General features: G+C 38.3%; 1 protein-coding gene across 1 annotated transcript in view; it reads right to left on the bottom strand.

Annotated features, from left to right (window-relative positions):
- The window catches only part of CMYA5 (cardiomyopathy associated 5), an 89,497-nt gene that overhangs the window by 34,842 nt on the left and 39,190 nt on the right, over positions 1-15,465 (bottom strand). The window contains 4 exon segments of the mRNA XM_039874913.1: positions 3,692-3,705; positions 5,249-5,482; positions 6,861-6,956; positions 11,045-15,463. Of these exon segments, the coding sequence (XP_039730847.1) occupies positions 3,692-3,705; positions 5,249-5,482; positions 6,861-6,956; positions 11,045-15,463 (4,763 nt within the window).

The following is a 15,465-nucleotide window of genomic DNA, read 5'->3' as shown; positions in this document are numbered from 1 at the left end:
TGGACCTAAAAACAACAACAACAACAACAAAAAACAAAAACAGGTGGATTCTGAAGAGGGAGAAGGGGAAGGAGAGATTGCAAAAGCGTTTATCTGCAGCACGAGGAGGCTTAATTTTGGTTAGGAGCTCTCTGTGAATCTCCCTCATAGAGGACTGAAATTATCTTCCAGCTATTAAGCATCTGTGAGGAACTCCATTGCTTCAGGATCATGGACTTTTTGGTATGGGCAGCACAGAGTCACCTCTAAGCCTCTGCACTTGCTGTTGGAACTTTCTTCTCCTAGATACTTTTATGGGTCCTTCCTCACTTAATTTAGAACTCTTTTCAAATGTCAGCTCCTCAAAGAGGCCAGCCCTGAACACACTAATCATAGTGGTGCCTATCTCCCCTATCCCTTACCTTTCTGCATTTTACTTCTTGACACTATTTGTTTTTGTCTGTCTACTTCACCAGAATATATAATCTACAGTCAGGAGAGAACTTTGTTTTGTTCACTACTGCATTGTAATGTGTTACCTGGCACATAGTAGGCATTTAATAAATATGTTTTGAATGAATAAGAGGACAAAGTTTCATTTGGATGAGAACATCAAGATCTCAGGTCCGGTAAATATTTTTATCAATGTGAGGGAAAAAGATTATAAAATATAAGTAAAACATTTAAGGAGTGCCCGCTATGCTTACTAGTATTAGAAATAATAAAATTTACTATCATTTGATTTAGGGGAGATGGTTCCAGTAGGGGCTTCGAAGAGGAGGTGACAATGGGGCTGAGTCTTAAAGGATGAGGAGGAGTTTTTTAGGCAGAAACAGGGTAAGGAGGTTGGAGCTAGAATGGCCTGGATAAAGGTCTAGAGTTCAGAAAAAGTACGGCACATTCAAGGGCAAGAGGTGACACTGGGCTCCCTTGAAAATTAGAAAATGGAGACAGAGAGGAAATAGAAAGGTGGTTTGTGACTTGACTGTGAAGAGCCCTTTATATCCACCTAGAGTTTCCATTTTATATTTTCAGGCAGGGAGAGTCACAGAAGTTTCTATGCAAGGGAAATTTAGAAAAATGCCCCAGCACGAACCTGAGAAAGGATGAGAGCAGGCAGACCAGAGAAACAGTGAGGTCAGCTGGAAGGACCCCACAATGCTCCAGATGATGGAAGACAACATAAGCCTAAATTAAGGCTTTGGAGTTGCAAAGGGTGAAAATGATAGACTCAGAGTCAACAAACAGTAGGAACTAGTACATATACTAAGCCCTCTCAATACACATCATTGACTAGAGGACTTTCTGTAGTATAAAAACTCTGGTTGTAGATACCATAAGTAAAATGTTCTAGATTTCCCTTATGCACTGACCTGTTCAATTTTAACATCAATATGTGAAAGGGCAAGTGGACATCTTTTTATGAACAATGGTTGTGACAGTCTTTTTCATTATGTTAACATAAACGAGCACAACAGAGAAAAAGAATGCATTCTCTTGACAGAACAGCAATTTCTAAGCAAATGTGTTTTTCAAAATATGCAAATTTTGAGTCTAAATATGCTTGACAGCATTCCTTAATTTAAGCATTTACAGTGTTGAGAATAATCATTTACTATACAAACACTGCCTTTAGAGATATAATATAAAAGCAGAAAAAGCAACAAGGTAAAAAAAAAAATCTAGATAATTAGCACTTCTCATAGAAAGGAATACCAATAACATTGAGACTTTGAGGAAGAAGTTGCCTTGAGGACATGAAAGCCTTCTTAGTGAAATGGGCAAGTTTCATCACATGTATGCATGTTTAACAGGGTTTGTTTTTTGTTTTTTGTTTTTATCATATTTCTTCACCAAATCCCAAATTATGTTGTCTTTTTTCTTTACTGGTTATCCCAAGTATAACCTCCTTTAGGTTACATGCAGCTTTAGCAAAGATTAATTCATTGTCCATTGGACAATGAAATAAAAATTAATTGCAATGACACGCAGATGAACAGTTCAAGCACAAGACTAAAGAAATGGTATTTAGAATTAAATGGGTGTCAATTCATATTAGCAAGTTAATATTCTAATGTTTAGAAAAGTAAAAATGTGCCATAGCATTTTTTAAGGTAAAAGCACTTGCAAATTTTCATTCACCAAATTTTCCTTGCAATTAGTGAGTGGATGAAATATAAATAAACAAATATGCATCTACACTGTCCACTGTATAAAGAATGGCACCATAAATTCATATACTTTTGGATAAAAATAAGTATCAATAATATGTAGAAGAAAAGCATAATTTTTCAAAAACAAAGGAAACTGGGAGCAAGGCCTGGTTATCAGTTTCTAGACTGCCTAGTGTGCCCCAGGCTCCTGCGTGTGAACTGGTGAACGTGCAGACGCCTTGAGCATGGGGCTAATCATGCAGTGGATCTAGGCTGAGGTTCCACGAGCTTCAGTTTCACAAACCGCACGGTTAATTTAGGCACAGACAGTTTTGGAAACCACTGGGCCAGGGGATAGGCTGTTGTAAACCAGAGGTTCTCAGCCTTGGCTGTGTGCATTAAAATCACCTAGGAAGCTTTAAAAATGCCCAAGCCTCTCCCTAGACCAATTAAACCAGAATCTCGGGAGGTAAGATGCAGGCATCAGCATTTTTAAAAGCTCCCTGGGTATTTCTACTTGTAACAGAGTCACTGTACTAAAACCATTACTGAGTAATGCCAATATTAATATACAAATTGTTTTCTTAAAACTGATTGGCAATATTCCATTGAACAGATTTTTTTAAAGGTAAATAAGATTCATCTGTGTAGTTTTCATTATCTAAAAAAATCAGATTTCTAATCCTGACCCATTTTTCTATATTTTAATATATCACAAATACAAACTTCTGATTTTACTTTATGCTAGTTCATAATCTGACATTGAAGTAAACTGAAGGTAATATTTACAATTTTAGAAATTTATATTAAAGGGAGTAAAAAAGATTAAAACGTTAGGCTCAACCAGTAGGAAAGACTTCAGGTGTTGCTATGGAACAAAAGAGAAAATGTGTCAGATCAGTATAAGCATTTTAATATCAGAAGCTCCAAAGGATAAACAGAGATCCGATGTTATACGTTTTTATAGACAACATTTCCGAATTTCTTGTTGAGTGTTTTGCCTTTTCAAAGAATGAAGAATTTCTCTTAGATTGAGTGTCAAAAACAACAGCAAAAACAAACACATCAATAAAGGAAGACTGATTTAGGTTAGCTGATCAGAAAGAGAAGATAAAATGCATGCTTATCTTTTGAAGAGAACACGAGAGAACATTCCATTAAGATTACATTAAGTCATAAAATTACAAAAGGCAGATATAAATGATTCTTTCAAACACTCATATTTAACTAATAAGTCTAAGTATCTACAAAATGTTCTGTATACAGTGACAGGAAAGATGGTCCAGAATAGGTTGAAAATACAGACTACATCTTAAGGAAGCAGTTAAAAACCTTCATTACGATAATTGTTATTTAACTAAAGCACATGCAATTTTCTTTCAAAGCTGTCATTTAGCTTTGAAAAGCACTGTGTCTAAAAGTGAAAATCCAGTGGCTCACTAAATGTATTTGTTGTTTTAATTGGCAGCTCATTTTCTATAAAGCATCAAAATATTAAAAATAAAGCATACAGTCATGCTATTTTCAGGCGCCACTACATTGTGCCATGTTTTATATACCTTTCATTGATTTCCTCAAACGACTTATGAGAGAGAAAGAGATAGAGAGAAAAAGAGAGAGAGAAATTAATGACAAAAAGAAAAATCGACCTAGAATGTCAAAGTTATGCATGTCCTAAAATCATTACTTCCCAGCTTCCCCTTAGGTTGTTTCTCTTTTGCGGCTTCAGTTGGGGCAGCAAGAAATTAGGAAGAGTGGATGTCTAGGCAGGGATGGAGGGGGCTTTAATTTCCAGATTTGCTGTAACTCTATATAATCAGCAAAGCCAGCAATGAGTTGCTTATGCTTTGCCTCTCTCTATTCATTAACAAATGGCTTCCAGAATAGAATTCTCTGAAAACAACAAAAATGATTTAAATGTGTTCAATGTGGGCTATATACCAAAAATGTAATCAGTAGTTATCTTTTCTGTGCTTTCCAAATTTCCTAAAAAGGATGTATAAGCAGAAAAAAAATGCTTTCTTGTTTATGATTTGTTCTCCTAGAGAGAAAAAAAGATTCTTATCAAACATATGTAAGGTTCTTTGGGAACACAAAGCATTTTATTAATGTTACACTTCACAAGAGGTGCCTAATTTTAAAATACTAAAGCTGTGCCTTAATTAAACCTAAAGCAACTGAATGATTTTCACTTTCCTTTGAGGATGCCATGTCCACCTCACCTAAATTTGCCCTGGCTGGAGGTGTCCCCAAAGGCAAATCAAAAGCCTAACATTGCCCCAATTTGCCCTGCTCTGTCTCCAAACTTTACTAGAAGGCTAGGAAGCTTTGAAAGGGAGGTCCCACTCATCACAACATGGTCCTTTCCTCCAGTTTGACAATTAGGTTTGAGACTGCCCTCAGGGAAAAACCTCCATTAGTCCTGGATAATCCTGGCTCCATGGAGAACCAGTACCTTACTGAATGTTCTAGGAAATTAGAGGAGCAAAGGGATGCCTCTGTGGTGCAATTTGAGGAGCTCCCAAGGGAATCTCCGTCTATAAGTTACTTGTTTGAATTAAGAAATCTGGTCCCCAGGAAGACCCTTATAAAAACATCAACATATTGCTTGAGAGAAGTATCATATTATGTCATTCTTCTGCATGCTGAAAGTGTACCAAAATGTTACACTCTGCCACTTGGTGAAACTCAGCAGGAATGCTCCTAATGAGAGGTCACTTCAGATTAGGGAGCAGTGAAGACGACAGGCCCAGGGGCCAGTATGATGATGCCAGGCTGTGGGAGATCAAGCTGGCCCCCAAAGAGAGCATGGCATAAATAAGGTTTTCAGTTTGCTTTTCTTTCCTCTTAGAAGGTGACCAATCCATTGTGACAGAACAGACAGATGATGCTGTGGCCTGATTTTTATGTATCCTTCAGCTGGATCTGGGTTTTAAGGATTTGCCGGGCCTTTTCCATAGGCATCAGGCATGCTCCAATAATTTTTAAATGTCAGAACTGTAGAAACCCCATAGAGATATATATGACCTTAGGGAATACTGAATGACAAATTTTTAAAGGTAGACTTGGGCCAAAGTGGGTGCAAGGTATTTGGGCCTATTTTAATTGGTGCTTACGGTTAGGAAAACGGTCTCATCAAGCTCCTCTGCTTCTCTCACGATGGTCTCCAGGGTGTCCTTGGCAGTGTCCATGCTCTGCAGAAAGTGGACCATCTGGTCATGCAGGAATTCCATTTTCTTTTTCTTTACTTCCTCAAAGCTCTGGGCTTTCTCATCATACTGTGCTAAAACTTTCTTCATCATTTCTTCATTCTGTTCTTCTAGTTTTTTCTCATTTTTACTACAATTTTCCTAAAACAAAATAAAACAAAAACACCTCTGAATGAAATAAGAAGTACATATCTTTTTCTTTTTCTTTTCTTTTTCTTTTTATAGAGAAACACCAGCCTTTTAAAGAATTGACCTCGGGCATCCTGATAAGAGAATCAGATTTTATGCACAGTCTAAATTTTCAACCCACCAACCCCCCGCCCCTTGACATAGTTATCTTTGTAATAAAATTCGCTGTAAGAGCATCCTCAAGAAAGATTATTTAATGAAACACACACACACGAAGATATTTGTATGGAAGTCTAGCCCACCTGCTTTCCCACGTGATAAAACTTGAAAATGACATCACAGTGAATGGAGACCCATGGCCTTCAGGTAGTGAAGAGGGCTTAGTGCTATTTTTGCCACTCCACTAAAATCATAGAGGTGGGTAGCAACCAGGATATTGGACAGGGTACTACATTCATAAATGCTCTCCAGGGAGGGGTCAGCTTCCCAGGAGAAACTTTAATGCTCATCTGGACAAACCCAGATGCCTGGCTGTCATCACTAGAGGGCTAGTGATAAGGTGATCATATAATTTACTGTCTAAAAGGGACATTTTGAGTGGGGAGGCACTAAAAGTAATTACCAAGTGTTAATTTCACCTATGACTGGAGTTGTTAAGCAAAAGTCTCACAAGCAAATTAGGATGTGGAGTTGCCCTAGTGATAAGAAAACTGTGCACCAGCCTTCTGCAGGGGCCCTCTGCCATTCCTAATTGACAAGTGGGGACGCCTGGGCCATCTCTGTATACAGATGGAGCATTGCTTTGCCCTCTCTTCACCGCAGAGGGAGCAAGGGCCAGCAGTTATGAGGGCATGATCACATCGAAGACAATAGCACCATGAGAGATACTCATTTGTCCTAGGCATGGGACTTTGGGCAGTGACTTAGAGCATTTCTGCAGAGCTAACCCAGTGAAAGGCAGAATGGTGGAGCAAGAACTCAGACCTGAATTCAAATCTTGTCTCTTAACTTACTATGACCTCGGGTAATATACTTAACTCTAAGTCTCAGTTTCTTATCTATAAAATGGAAATAACAATCACACCTATCTCATGTGGTTATTGTGAAGATTAAATTGGATAGGCATGTAAAGCATTTGCCTTATCATAGTAAGTGCCCAATAAATATGTTATGTGTGTTTAAAGGGAAGTCATTTATCATTAGAAAGAAAGTAGTGTCACAGATTACACAAAGATGAAAGACTTTAAGGACCTTCAGATTTAATGAAACAAAAGCAACAATGGCAAACCACACATGCACATACAAACCCCTATTCACATCCTTTTAGCTCAGAATCATTTACTTGTGAGGCCCGCGAACAAACCAAAGTAAAAGGGACAAGGTAACTTACCTCAATGGTATTAAAAAAAGATTCTATCTCACTAACAAAAGCTTCAATCCTCAAGGACTTTTCTTGTAAATTTTCTAGAAATTCTGCTAATTGAACCTGAGGAGAAGAATTAAGATATGACATTTAAGTATATGACATTTGGGAAAAGAACTTCAAACAGTGAGCTCCAATGTCCTCATAAATTTTGTATGTTTGGTAGAGATTTATTATACCATCTCACTAATAAATCAATCTAAATTTTTCTGCTGCTTCATCCAAGTTGACTATAGATAATTCTGTATGATAAACAATTAGGAGGATTGTGAGTGAGAGCAATAGAAAAGCAATTTATTTTCTCATACAACAGGAAGAATTTCTTGGTAAGTTAGTGAGTTCAAAGCGTATTTGCTTTAGTGGACTATGAATTTGAATTATTTCTCCTTAGTAAGGCTTTGATTTTTATATATTGTCTTTCTTCTAATAGCAGGCTTTTTGCTGAATTGGTCCAACCTATCTGAGTAGTCTTCTCACATTTGCATCAATGACGTCTGGTGACCCTGGAGCACCTGACCCTGAGACACGATCAGAGTGTCACCAGGCAAGAAGTCCAGCATACCAAATGATAGAAACTATCTACTAAAGGGACCTAAAAGTTCTAATGATTCTCAAAGAGTTAAAAATACTCAAGAGTGACAGCCAACTAGAAAATGGATGGGTGATGTGGGAAGATGGTGCCTACTTTATCCAGAGTTATATACATAGCTATCCTGCTAAACTTAACAAGTAACAACACAGAATAACAGAGCTTCAGCGGCCTGATTCACTATCCACATAATGATGGAGAAATTATACTAATGGAAGCCCCTTCAGGATCTGGCTTCTACTTCCCTCTCTAGCCTCTGCCTCTTCTCCACAAGTTCCCAGGCTCCCGTCACACAAGCCCATCTTTCCTTGGATTCTTTCTCACCTATGTGCCTTTTCACATGGTATTCTCTATCTCTAGAATGTTCTCGCTGCCCTTGTTTGTTGAAGGAACTCTATTTTATTTAAGGCTCATCCAAGCTTCACCTTTCCAAGACACCTCCCCTAACCCTCCCAGTCCCACTCCACCATTTCACTCCACCATTTCACTCCCAAAAGGTTCATTTCTCAGAACACTGCCCCCAAAATGGTGTACTAATTTGAGGGAGCTACAAATCCATCTTCCTTTTTGTTTTCATTTCCAATGCTTAGCACAGTTCCTGACATGAAATGGCAGGTTAATAAATATTGAGAAAGAAGGAAAGGAGAGAGTGAAGAAAGAAAGCAAGTGACAGACAAGATAAGCCATCACAATGGGGATTGAGTAGGGAGAGAAGCAAGGACCTAGATAATCCATAAAAGCAACCAGCAGTTTCTGAATAATTACAATGGCCTACTCACAGGATGCTACAGAATTCTCAAGCTATAACTTTTTAAATAGGTTTTTAATTTTAAAAAGTTGCCAACCAATTCTTCATCCTCACAGTAGATTTAATAAAATGAAGCAAGCCTCTTTGGCTTTAGGCGACTAGTTTTCTACTTTCTCATACTGTTTGGAGATGATCAAGGAAAAAAAAAAAAATTTAATGGATTTAAAGCAGGAGACATCATATTTCCCTGAGATGGGACATCACTTGTAAAATTCTTAATCTTTTAGCAGAAAATGAAATAGGACATCTCTTGCAGAGTTAATCTTTTTAGTGAACCTAAAGTTTTCTTCCCTTCTTTCGTTGGAAAAAAGGCCCTCTTCCTCAAATCCTGACAATTGCTGGACACTGGTGACTCAGATCCTCTGGCTATTGATAAGGGTCATCAGCCTACTGTTAAACAGAAATGGTGTTAAGCCAGGCAGGGCTTAGAGTCTGAGAGGGAAGGGGACTTTAGGCCAAAGGTCTTTTTTTTACTCTTTAGAAATATATTAACCAAGCCTGTTTCCCTTTACTCACTTAATAGGCAAATCAATAATAAGTTTGTGTCTTCTTTTTCCTTGTCTAGGGACTGAGGTGGCACTTCAGCAGGAAACCCAAGACCCCACCCTGACTGAGACAGAAAGGGAAAGAGCACCATGAAACCCCTGTAGGCAGGGACTGCGGCGTTCTCAGCAGGAAGCAGATACAGAAGAAGAGACCTCCGGGCCCTCAAAATCTATACCAATAATAAGGGGATTCATGGCTCTTAGAAAAGAGTTAGACAGGAAAGTTAGTTAGGGGGTTTTGGGTCTGCCTACAAAGACGCTGAGGTCATCCTATCCTAGAAGGGGTCCACCCTAACCCGCCCACAATTAAGCAAGCCAGAAGGCATTTTTTAACTCACACAAAGAAATCAGTAGGCAGAGAATTAGGTACCAGTTTAAGCCAGTCACTCGCACTCGTGCAATGAAGACTCCAATGACCTTCCTTTCGCACGTGTGCAATGAAGACCCACTGACCACCAACTCACCTGAGCCTCATTATACCATCATTATAATATGATGTATATGCTCGGAAGTTCATTAATATTATAACAGACTGAATTCTGGGAACAAACATGCACAGAAAGCAAAATGATGAATCACTGAGCCCTGTCAATCTTAGTTGTCAAGGAAGCCCACTCCTCTATGAAAAGTAACCACCCACAGCAAAAAGGGATAAAATCCCCAAAGCTTTTGTTACCAGGCCTTTTGAGCTACGCTTCTCTTGCTCAGTCCTGCTTCCACTTCTGGAAATGTACTTTCCTTTCTAATAAAACTTTTCTACTGTATTTCGGTGTCTTGCTCAATTCTTTGTTCGAGACATCAAGAACCTGGACAACGTGCTGGGAGAGGATCCACACTCTCTGGTAACATCCCCACTTTTAAATTTATTTTAAATTGACAATATTTAGACAGAATGACTTTTTAATTTCTAAAACTCACAGAGAGAGACAAAACATAATTAAGAAGGCTGAAAAACATCTAGTCTTCTTTCTGCTAACAGTGCCCAGCAGTTGCTACTTAACAAAACCAAGTATAATCAAAGAATGGTGTGCATGTCAGTGCTGCTAACACATCCCAATGCCTGAGTTTCATAAAAGAAATCATTCCCTTTCCTACCCCTAAACTTTACCAGGTAAAGTTTCAATAAAATTTCACCCTGGAGAAATAGAACAGATATCAGATGAGTGGAGAAGGATTAATTTTCTAGGAGAAAAAAGTGCAAGATTCTAATACGGTATCCTACCGAATCAAAATAATTTGGCAATTTTTAACAGTGATCTAAGTGAATAATCATATTTAAAATCACTACCATTAGCAAATAATTGAGCTCAGCAATATGGCTATACAGCCAAGTGCAAAAGCTCTGGTGTCACATAGATCTGGGTACCAATCCTACTTCTGTGTTCCATGACCTTGGGTAAATCGCTTAAACTATCTGAGCCCATGTTGTTATCTGCAAATGGATGACAATGACAGGGTTGTTGTGAGGATAATAGTTATCTTGTATATAAAGAACTTTTTTTTTTTTAATAAAGATCTTAACACAATGCTTGGCACAAAGTAAGTACTCGATTCTTGTTATTATTTTCAGTTTTAGATCATTCTGGCTACTATCTAGACGATATATTGAAGAGACAAGAATGAAGATTCCAGTCAGAAGGGAGATGGGAGTCTCAAAGACTAAATGGTTGGTTTCCTGTAGTATCTCTGGGAACAAGGGTATTTATAATCATATACATAAGAATATGTGTTGTAACTAATTTTTTAAATTGGGATTCTATAGACATAACTAAAAAGAATGCAAAGGTTTTCCATTTCTAACATTAATTTGATAGATAAAGACAAGATATGGAGGAAACTGAAATTTAAATGTCTTCCTGTCTTTTTTAATAAAACTTGCAGTCAAATTTCTCAATGTAATGTAATGTGTATTTTTAAAGGATGATATTGTGGGTAATAGAAAATGGCTGTTTTACTCTCAAAAGCATATTTTAAAAATTAAATTTATTTGGCTTTTTTGCAGCCTTGTGCTATTTATCTTGGTATCCCCAGAACCTAGAAAAGTACTTGACACAGTGTATACACAATAAATGGTTTGTCAACTGATCTTAACTAAATGCCTGGTGAAATATTCTTAAGTTTTTTGGTCATTTTTAAAATCGAGAAAATATAAAAACAAATTCAATGTACATGTATTATTACATACCTATATGCTTTAAAATCTATTTACCTTAACAGCACTTATAGCTGTATCAAGCGTTGAAACCTCATGGTCTTTGTGGGTGCCAAATATCTTGTCCGCAGCAGAAATTGGGCTTTTGCAAGTGTAGCAATATGTGTCAATCTGGGACTTTTTCACTTCCTTCTGTTCCTCCTCCGTGACTAACTCTGATAATAATTGTTCTTCTGTCCTCTCTCTGCCCAACTCTCTCTGTTCAGCAGACATACTTTGTTCCACCTCATTCACAAATTCATTTTCACTGATGTGTTCGGAGGATTCCTTCCCTTGAGATAACACAAACTCAGGAGTAGATTCTGAATACAGTTCTTCTGATAAAGTGTCTTGAGTAACCATTTCATAATTCAGGGATTCAGCAAATTCATACTCATCCTGAATAGGGCTATTGCGGAGTCTATCTTCACTTGGCTCGGGTGGGACCATGATGCTAGGTACTTCTTGCAGTGTTTCTTGAACACAGGTTGCACCAGATGCAAATTCTTCCTCTGGGAAGGACACTTGTACTGGAACATTCAGATTGACCTCTGGATTAGCATTTGCTGCTTCATCACTCTGATTGCTTGTTTCATCTACTCTCTCCAGAACATGATGGGTGTCTTCAAATGGAACCGCATGGGTTATCTTCTGGGTGACCACTCTGACTTCCTCAGTGATGGGAACTTTGCTCTGTATAGCTACACTGTCAAGGGTCTCCACGTGGCCTACTGATTCTCCTTCTCCGTAAGTAGCTTTCTGTCCCTCTTCCAGACTTTTTTCTCCAGGAATAGTTTCGAACCTCCCCCATATTTCCCCTTCTGCTGCTATTGGCTGGTATAAATCATCCTTAACACCTGGTTTTTCTTCCAGACCTTGGCCTTGGTTCTTTTCAGTTACAGATGTGTCATGGAGAATGTCATCTTTGAGTATGTACTTCTCAAAATATATTCCTGTTCCATCATCAGTGTCAGAATTTCTTCTTGGAAATGATGCCTCAGAATTCACACTATCACCTTCAGAAGCTGTCTCCCCTTCCTTCTTTTTCTCTCCAACTGCTTCTTCATACAGATCCTTGTATAAAAATGCAAGTGCAGGTGGCTCCTCCAGAAGTTCGGGATTAATGGCTTTAGCAGTGGTAGGAAGTATCTGAGTTCGTGACAAAACCTCTTCTTCTGCATCAAATAAAGGCATCCCAGGTAACTTGGAACCCACATCTCTGTTTGCGCTTTTCGAAGCATCTTTATCAGGTGATTTTTGGATAACCAAAGACTTTGGGGTTTCTCGGTGAGATAACTTTTCCAGTCCATAGAAACTTTCATCTAATTTCACCAAGTCATATTCACATTCTATGGCACTTTCCTCTGAACTCTCTGGGAATGAGATAGTTTCTTCTGGAATTTCCTTTGAAAATTCTACTTCAACACTTAATTTCTGTGGAGCTTTCTGTTTTTCTGGGTCTGGGGAGATGTTATAATCAATCAATGTATATTTTTCAAAATAATCCTCTTCACTGGGAATTGTGGGCTGATTAAAGGGTAAATCACCAGTTTCTGAGTCTGTGGATAATTGTTCTTTTGTTTTATGAGTTTCCTTTTGTTTACTTTCTTTCAGTGATGTGACTTTTTTATCCCAATCTTCTAACTTACTCGCCAATGTTTTATGGCAAGCGACTGCCTCACTATCATCATGGAGGGGTAGAGTTTTTAATGAGGCCTTCTCTTCCAAATATTCTAATTTATCTTGCATTTGTTCACTTTCTTCCTGATCAACTGAAGAGATAAATGCAGGAGCATGAATATTCAAAATCTCACAGCCTTCAGAAATGATATTGAAGGCACTCTTTTGATCTTCTGAAAGTCCAGCTGGCTTACTAGTCATTGAAAATTCTTCATCTTTTTCATATGTATCTTCAGGTTCTTCGGATACTTCTCTAGTAGAAACCATTTTATTGGCATTGGTTGTTGTTGCACTTGTTATAAATTGAGCATAGTTGCTGCTTAAAGAGCGTGGTTCATTTATATGGGCAGCTTCTACAGCCTCCAAGTGGTGCTTTGAAACAAGAACAGATTGTTTAGACGTTTCAGATGCTTGCTCTTTTGATGTCTGAATAGTATGGACTGAATGCCTATCTGGAGTCAATTCTTGTTTCATCATTGTACTAATTTGTTTCTTTACTGTACTAATTTCTGGAGAAGCTTCTGAAACAAGTGCTTGTGGTTTCACTGATGACAACAAATATGGCGGTGTTTCTAAGATCTTTGTTTCATCCAAAGGATGATCTAAAATCCTTTCAGATTCTTTAGATGGAGAGCCTTGTTTCATACTCCCTTTTGCGATATCTACTGAACCACCTTTTGACAGCTCTGATACTGTGACCAGTCCCTTTTCTTCATTCTGACTTGCCAAACCCCTGTTTGATTTTTCCAACACCAGATTTCCTTCCTTAGGAAAAGAGTGGTTATCTATTTCATCATGATAAGAAAGATCCCCTGGAAAGAAAGTCTTGGTTTTCTCCATCAGTACTTCACTTTCTTCTAACAGATGTGGTTGGGTTGCTACTGTCTTTGTTTCCCTGATTTCTGGGTGAGACTCTGAGATTATGATTTCTGATTTTTCAGTAACTGATGTAGTTTTAGCTAATGAAAATGGACAAGTTTCACCCAAAGAATGACTTAAAGAGACATCTGATTCTTCGGGCAGGGACCTGGCTACAGTCACAGAATAAGGCTGAATTTCCTGCTGCTTCTCTCCTTCTAAAAACACATGTGACTGCTTTGCTTTTTCTTCTCCTTTCTCCTCCTTAATAATTTTGTGTCTTTCTTTGTGGTCTTCATTTTGATAGACTTGCTGCAGCACAGCAGCTGCTTTTGATTCCTCCATTTTAATAGGGCTAGATGCATGTGTAATGTGTGCCTTTCCTATTTCATTATTATCTCTTAGCTCTAATGGGGCCACAGTTTCTTGTTTTTCTGCCAGCACCTTCTTTTCTGCCAAAGAATATGATCTGGTTTCCAAGTTATCTTTTTCCTCAGTTGGGCTAACAGACCTGAGTTTTATTTCCTCTTCAGAAATTTTCAAGGAAGTAGGTTTTGGCATTTCTTTATTTAGTCTGTCTTCACCAAGATCAATTAAACTGCCTTTATATTCTTCTACTGGCAAAATTGTTGACTCTGGCTTCTCTGATGCCTTTGTAATATTTTTATTTGTGAAGCTAGAAGAAGCTGATTTTGGCTGTTGTGACATCTTATCTACCACATCAAATGAAAAGAGTGATTTTTCTTTTTGATCACTTCTTGGCTGTTCAAGAACTGAAATATTCCATTTAGATGGAGGAGAGATTTCTGGCTTCTGGGCTCTTTTACTATCAGTGACATGAAGAGGAACAGCATTTTTGGCTTCTTCCATAATGGATTCCTCACTCATGAGAGAATAAGATTGAAGATGGTCCTCACCATCAACAGAAGTAACTAAGTTTAGACCCATTTCCTCTGAAGAGTCTAGGATTTCTTTCTTCCCATGATCTTCACTGGACACCTCAAAATTGGGTTTTGGCTGTTTTAGAACTTCTACATTTGATAAAAGTGTAGGTTTTTCTTTAAAGTCTTGACCTTCACCAGATTTAACCAAAGTATCTCTGGATTCTTCAGTAGTTATAAGTTTTGCCTCTGGTACCAGATGATCAGCTGGTTTCTCAGTTGCATTAAAGTCAGCTGGAGCTGTACCTTTAGGCTCTATCACAGTCATTGCTTTTTCTACAGATGGACTTGGCTGAGTTTCTACATCTTCTTTTTCAGCAACTGTGCTATCTGGAGTGCTTGATCCAAAAAACAAACTGGACACCCAAGATGTGAAAGATAAAATTCCTTTCCTTTCCTTTTCTTCAGAAAGGCCTGGTTTAACTGCCTTTGGTTGCTCAGGCAGCTTTTGTGTCATCTCAGGTGATTCTGGGGGTTGAGGTCTTTCATTTTCTTGGGTTGAGGAGAGAGGTTCTATTTGTGTGGGTATTTTCACTTCAGATGTTGGTTTCCCTCTTTCATTAGCATCATCTACAACCTTTGACTGAACCATTTTTGATTCTTCTAATGGCTTCTCTCCAGGTAAAAGAGACATACTCCCATGTGCCGCTTTTTTATTACCCAGTGCAGGTTCTGCATCTTCTACCTGGAAATGGGCTGCTTTGCCAGGAGAAGGAATAGATTCTGATATGACTTGTTCCACTGATGGGCCAGACACTGGTTTCTGAAGGATTCTTTCAGAAGGTAGTTTGATTTCCTCTTGGTGGTCTCCTTTGCTAGGCATGGAAAATTCTGTGTTTGATTTCTCCAATACTGAACTTTCACTCCCCGTGAAAGAAAGGATTTGCTTCTCCTCTGCTTTCTTTCTTTCTACATTTCCAGCTGGAACTAAAGATGTTGGTTGGGGGGCCAGCTTTATGT

Source organism: Pteropus medius, unplaced genomic scaffold, assembly GCF_902729225.1.
Source record: "Pteropus medius unplaced genomic scaffold, Ma_sr-lr_union100, whole genome shotgun sequence".
NCBI classification, from domain to species: domain Eukaryota; kingdom Metazoa; phylum Chordata; class Mammalia; order Chiroptera; family Pteropodidae; genus Pteropus; species Pteropus medius.
This window is presented reverse-complemented; position numbering and strand designations above follow the sequence as displayed.